Below are 5,601 nucleotides of genomic sequence, written 5' to 3'. Positions count from 1 at the left end.
AATCCTGATCACAGATGTGGTATACAATAAAAGTTTGTTCCTGTCCCCAGCTCCTCCTGTCCCAGTCTGGCCAGGAATCCTAATCTCCTTCCCCTTCTTTCCTCCTTCTGTGTAGAGTGAGGTGAGCTAGGCCAGAGCTGGGGGTGCGTAGTGTCTGAGGCCCCAGAGGACACTCAGATGCCAGGAGACTCAGGTTATGATCAAACAAGAGGAAAGAAAAAGGCTCCTCTAGACCTGGGTGTGCAGTGGTGGAGACACCATTAATTCTGGGAAATTCTGATGCAGGAAGTGAAAGTATTGTGGGAAAGAAAAAAAAAAAACAGACCGCACCTGTGGACCCTTTTGGAAAATGCCCCCCACCCAAATGGTAACAATGAGGAAGTCAAGAGAGTTCAACAGAAGCTGAAAATGACCAGACACACCCTGGAGGAGGAGATCAAAGCTGGCCCCATATATAACATCTTCACACATGCAGTCTCTGCCTGTGTCCCAACTATTATTTACTGCTCAAGGTCAACAACACAGGAGATCCCAGATCATAGACTCCTGAGTTTTCAGACACAGGGACCAGCAGGACTCCAGGCACTCACGTGACTCCTCCTTTGGTCTCCTCTACTCCACTCTCCAGGATTTCATTTTATCCAACTCTACTCATTGCTGCCCAACAAAACCAAGCATCACAGCCTCCAGACTTTGCACAGGTAACTGGGCTGGGGATGCAGGGGAGACCAAGGGGACAGGGAGGGAATCAGAGAAAGCAGGAGGAGGGACCTGTGGGTCTCAACTGGGACAAATAGGAAAAGATATGAAAGGCAGCTGGGAGATTTAATGACCAAGTGTAATTTCAACTCACTTAACGGGTTTTGGATTGAAGTATGGGAGCCAAACCTTAGTCACAAACTGAGGTTCACACTCAGCCCCATCCCCAGCCCTATCTTCCCCCTGCCTAGCCACACCCCTAACTCTAACATTAAATCAGGTTTGTCTTCTAACCCCCAACCAGAGCTTCAACCCCAGAGCCAACTTGAAACTTAACACCATCCCCAACCCCAAGGTGAACCTCAAGTCTCTCCTATTTCCAACTTCAGAGCCAAGCTTAGGCCATACTCTACCCATGGCATCAACATGAATATTGACCCCAATCCTAGGAGAAAATGCAGCCTTCACTGCAGCCTCAATGTTAGACCTATCCTAGTAATACATTTAGCTCCGACTTCCCTCCATTTTTAATCCAATGCTTAATCAAACTCCAGCCCAAACACCAGTCCTCACCCTATTCCTGACCTCAGCTGCAAACCCAGGCCTAATTCCATTCCTAGTCCTATTCCCTGGCTCATCCTCAACCTGAACTTCTCTTGCCTCAACTGCAGCCCTGACCTCAGCTCCAATATAGTCCCAGCCTCCCCAGTCCCCCAAAATTCAGCCCCAGCCTGGCCCTGGCCCTGCCTCCATTTCAGCTTTGACAGTCTTGCAGGGGGTCCAACCATGTCAATGAAGTATGAAGACCTCCAGTCCTTGGAGAGTGAGAAGAATAGCCAGAGGACTAGAAATGGTAAGAAGGAGAAGGGTGTTTCCCAAAATACCCTCATAATATGATTAGAAGGACCTGTTGTCATAGCACATCTGCACAGCATGTGCACTGCTAGGGTTCCCAATAGTGGGGTCAAGATTCCCATCAGAAGAAGATACAAGATTCTCAAAAAGACTGGACCAGGGAGGATCATAGTAGGCCTGGTGGACCATTCTCTGGTGCAGGGCTGAACATTTGCACTGGGGGGAGTGAATAGTCATGTTTAGAAAGGAAACATTTGATAACTGACAATACAGATAAGCGTGAGCCTGCTGAGGGCCTGGCTGCCCCAACTCTCTGTATCTGCCTGCCCCAAACCAGCCCTGGTGATAAGACCTTACATATCACCATCAGGTGCCACAAGGTACGTGAGGGTCCATGTAACTGAGGACTGTGCTGGTCCACGAGTGGTCAGAGGCCTGGACATCCCCTGCATCACAGCCTCCCCCAGCTTTCCCTGTACCAGCCTTCCTCCCTGCCAGGTCCCTGTGGCCTCTCCTCCTCCCCTGTCTCTCTCCTGTCCTGGTCCTCCTTGTCCTAAAGTCCTCTCCTCTTGCAGGGCTGCCTGTGCCCCAGGTCCTCCTGCAGCACCTCTGCTCTGGACCCCGCCTCTTCCTGCTCTTCCTGGGCCTCAGCCTCCTCCTGCTGGTCGGCATCTGTGTGGTTGGATCCCAAAGTGAGGGTCACAGGGTGGGCAGTAATGGGGGCAATAGTGACTGGGGTTCAGTGATGTGGGCACTGATAATGATCATAGTGGATAATGGGTAATGTAGTGAAATTATTTAACCTCTCCCAGCCTTACTTTCCTCATCTGCAAGCTTGCACAAAACAGGGCCTTTACCTTTGGGATGAGTGGCAGTGAGGACCCAATGAGACAATGCATGTCAAGTGCCCCACTTGATGCCAGTAGAGGAAGCACCTGATGACTCAGCACTCAGTGTGCTGTCTGCCCAATCAGGTTCCAAGATTCAGAGGGACCTGGAGACCCTGAGAGCAACTTACAGCAACTTCACTTCAAACACTGAGGCAGAGGTCCAGGCACTGCATGCCCAGGGTGAGCCTGGCTGGAAGGGGCTCTGGACTGGGATGAGGGGGTGTGGTGGGTGGTAGCTGAATCCTGAGCACTGAGTCCCCATGTCCTCCAGGTGGCCTCTTGCAAGAAATGATAACATCTCTGAAAGCAGAAGTGGAAAGCCAGGGGCAGCAGCTGCAAGCAGGTGAGAGACCCTCCAGGAGTGTGTGTGCAAGGGTGGGGTGGGAGCAGCCTGAGGTGCTGAGTGCCCTCCCTTCCAGCTCACAGCTTGAATGACAAGGTGTTCTCTTTGGAGAGCAAGGTGGAGAAAGAGCAGCAGGAACTCAAAGCAGGTCAGGCCCCTTCTCCCCTCCACTGGGTCTGATGTGGTGGGAGGACAGTTAGGGTCCAAGGTTGAACCCCCTGGAGTGTCCCACTGTTCTTCTGTGTGTGTCCCAGGCTATTCTGACATGGTCATGCGAGTCCAGGAGCTGGCCAGAGACCTGAACTCCCTGAGTTGCCAGATGGCTGATCTCAAGAGCAATGGTGAGTAGAGTGTAGGGAGCGCCTAGCCCCATCTCCTGGTCTTGTCCTACTGGGCAGCATCTGAGACCCTCCCCACCCCCACCCATCAGGCTCCCAGAAGACCTGCTGCCCCATTAACTGGTTGGAGCATGAAGGCAGCTGCTATTGGTTCTCCAGTACTGATAAGCCCTGGTCTGAAGCTGAAAAGTACTGCCAGCTGGAGAATGCACACCTGGTGGTGGTCAGCTCTTTGGAGGAGCAGGTAAGGCCTGGGAGGGCTTGTTTGGGTGGCTGGTTGCTCTACAAAAAGGCCACCACCCTCCTCTTTTCTTTCTAGAAATTTCTCGAGCAACAAACATTCTCTGTTGACACCTGGATTGGCCTTACTGACAAAGATGGTTCCTGGACGTGGGTGGATGGGACAGACTATGAGAAGGGCTTCCAGTGAGTGTGTGTGCTCTATCCTTTGTACCTCTAACCTGGGTCCTGCTGTCTCTGCTCAGCTGGTTCAAAGGCAAAATGGGCTCTTCAGATTGGCTGGGGGTCTGGCATTCGGGGCTCACATCTGTTTGGTGTCCTTAGGTTCTGGAATGCACTACAGCCAGACAATTGGCATGGACATAAGCTTGGGGGAGGCGAGGACTGTGCCCACCTAATGGATTCTGGCCAATGGAACGATAATGTCTGCATGAGACTCTTCCACTGGGTCTGTGAGAAAAGGCTGGGCAGGACCAGCTAAAAGCTTCCTCTCCCCTAATTTACAATATTTCCTGAATGCCTTCACCTGCTAAGGAAACCTAGATTGGCGATTCTTTTTTCTAGGTGTCCAGCATCTTCTCATGGATTTTTTTTCCCAGGATTTTAAGGGAAGGCGAGAGGATGGTGAATGAGGAATGTAGAATGATGTCTGATGGGGTGGGTAGATTGAAACGATGCCTCTTTCTATTGTCTGGAGGTTATGAGTGTAAATTTTTAGAGTAAAAAGAGAAATATATGAAACATTCTGAGTTGTCTGTTTATTGGGGATTAGGAAGAGGAGTGTGCTTGTTGGCACTATGAAGTAGTGGGTGTGCGTTGGGGCATCGGAAGAACTGCATGGGTTTTGGGCCTCATGACAGATTCACTATTTACAGGCATGTGATTTAGGGCAAGTTACTTTGTCTCAGCTGGAAAACAGTGTTGTTACTGGGACCATCCTCCTTCCAGCGACAGCCCAGGGTGATAACCACCCCCATGTCCTGAGTGCTTCCAAAGTTTCAGATGAAACTCCTTGGTGTCTGTTGGAAGCATTACAGTGAAGAGAAGCAGCATCCACAGGCAACAAATACAATGAATCAAAGCTGAGCCCCAAGCAAGAGTCATGAAAAGCAGTTCATGGAAGGGAAACCCCAGGGAAATAGAACCTGCAACCCAGGATAGGAGTTAACAACACAAACAGATCAAGACTTATAGACACTTATGGATATATGTATATATGTGTATATATATATATATATATATATATATGTGTGTGTGTGTGTGTGTGTGTGTGTGTGTATTTTTTTTTAAAGACAATTAGCTACCAATAAGTCCCTAACTAGTTCTAAAAAGGAGGAATGCTCTGACGGCAATAAAATAGTTAGACATGAACACAAAAGTAAAGCCAAAAAGGATGTACTATTTTTCTCACCATCTTTCTAGATAATGTTAAGAGAAAAGGAAATTAAATGCAAGTGAATTAGTTCATGAACAAGGAGAGCACCACACAGCGAGGCTGTGGGATGGTCTAAAGCAGCTCCTGGGAGGACCTGTGGAAGCTGTTCTGGCATTTTAAAAAACAAAATGGCAGAATTGAAATAAGCTAAGTTTTAACTCAGGAAACTTGAAAAGGAATAACAAAATAAATCCCCACAATAGAAGGAAGGATATTTTTATAAAGCAGAAATTAATATAAATATAAAATCTAAATATTACCAATAAAAGAAAAGTCTATTCCTGGAAAAAGTGAATATAATGAACAAAAATGAAGGAGATAAAAGGAAACATAGACACTCAACATTAGAAAGGAGAAGGATTAAAGAAGCACAGAATAGAAGACACAATCATGTAACACTTCCAGATCTGATACGGCAGAGTAAAGACAGTGTTTCCCTCCATTGATGTACTTTTAGGTTAATTCCTTAGATACAGAACTTTTACTTTCCAAACTTATTAAGGGAGAAAAGTGGAAAAAAAAGTTAATTTAAAGGAAGGCAGGAAAAGAAATAAAACTGGTAGATATGGAAAGGCACAATGTAAAAGGTTAATGCTGAATCTAAATATGTTGCTGATTATATTAAATGCAAAAGACTAAATATCTTGTTAAAAGATAAGAACCCCCAGTCAGAATAAGAAAACAAAGTTCAGTCTATGCCCAAGAGACACATCTAAAACAGAGAGTTTAGACTTCTGCCAAGATGGAGGTGTAGGTGGGAACACTTTGTCCTCGCACAACCAAATCTAAAAACAATAAAGT

At 47.4% G+C, this 5,601-nt stretch overlaps 1 protein-coding gene across 3 annotated transcripts; it reads left to right on the top strand.

The window, feature by feature from the left end:
* The first annotated feature begins 435 nt into the window (after positions 1-435).
* On the top strand, positions 436-4,108 carry LOC119037181 (C-type lectin domain family 10 member A-like). Of its 3 annotated transcripts, none has more exons than XM_053672649.1 (10): positions 437-701; positions 1,475-1,552; positions 2,130-2,246; positions 2,529-2,624; positions 2,716-2,787; positions 2,864-2,935; positions 3,042-3,128; positions 3,218-3,369; positions 3,445-3,551; positions 3,690-4,108. In XM_053672649.1, exons 2-10 carry the CDS (start codon positions 1,486-1,488, stop codon positions 3,844-3,846), a joined length of 927 nt encoding a protein of 308 aa, XP_053528624.1. In that variant the 5' UTR covers positions 437-701; positions 1,475-1,485; the 3' UTR covers positions 3,847-4,108. The 3 variants fall into 3 exon arrangements, with proteins under 3 accessions (XP_053528625.1, XP_053528624.1, XP_053528623.1); XM_053672648.1 differs by having other exon boundaries at positions 438-701; positions 1,467-1,552; XM_053672650.1 differs by lacking the exon at positions 2,130-2,246 and having other exon boundaries at positions 436-701; positions 1,467-1,552.
* Positions 4,109-5,601: the final 1,493 nt, after the last annotated feature.

This window comes from Artibeus jamaicensis, unplaced genomic scaffold, assembly GCF_021234435.1.
Source record: "Artibeus jamaicensis isolate MK-2021 breed Jamaican fruit bat unplaced genomic scaffold, CSHL_Jam_final contig_781, whole genome shotgun sequence".
Lineage (NCBI taxonomy): Eukaryota > Metazoa > Chordata > Mammalia > Chiroptera > Phyllostomidae > Artibeus > Artibeus jamaicensis.
Note: the sequence above shows the minus strand (reverse complement) of the source record. Positions and strands in the feature narration are given on the sequence as shown.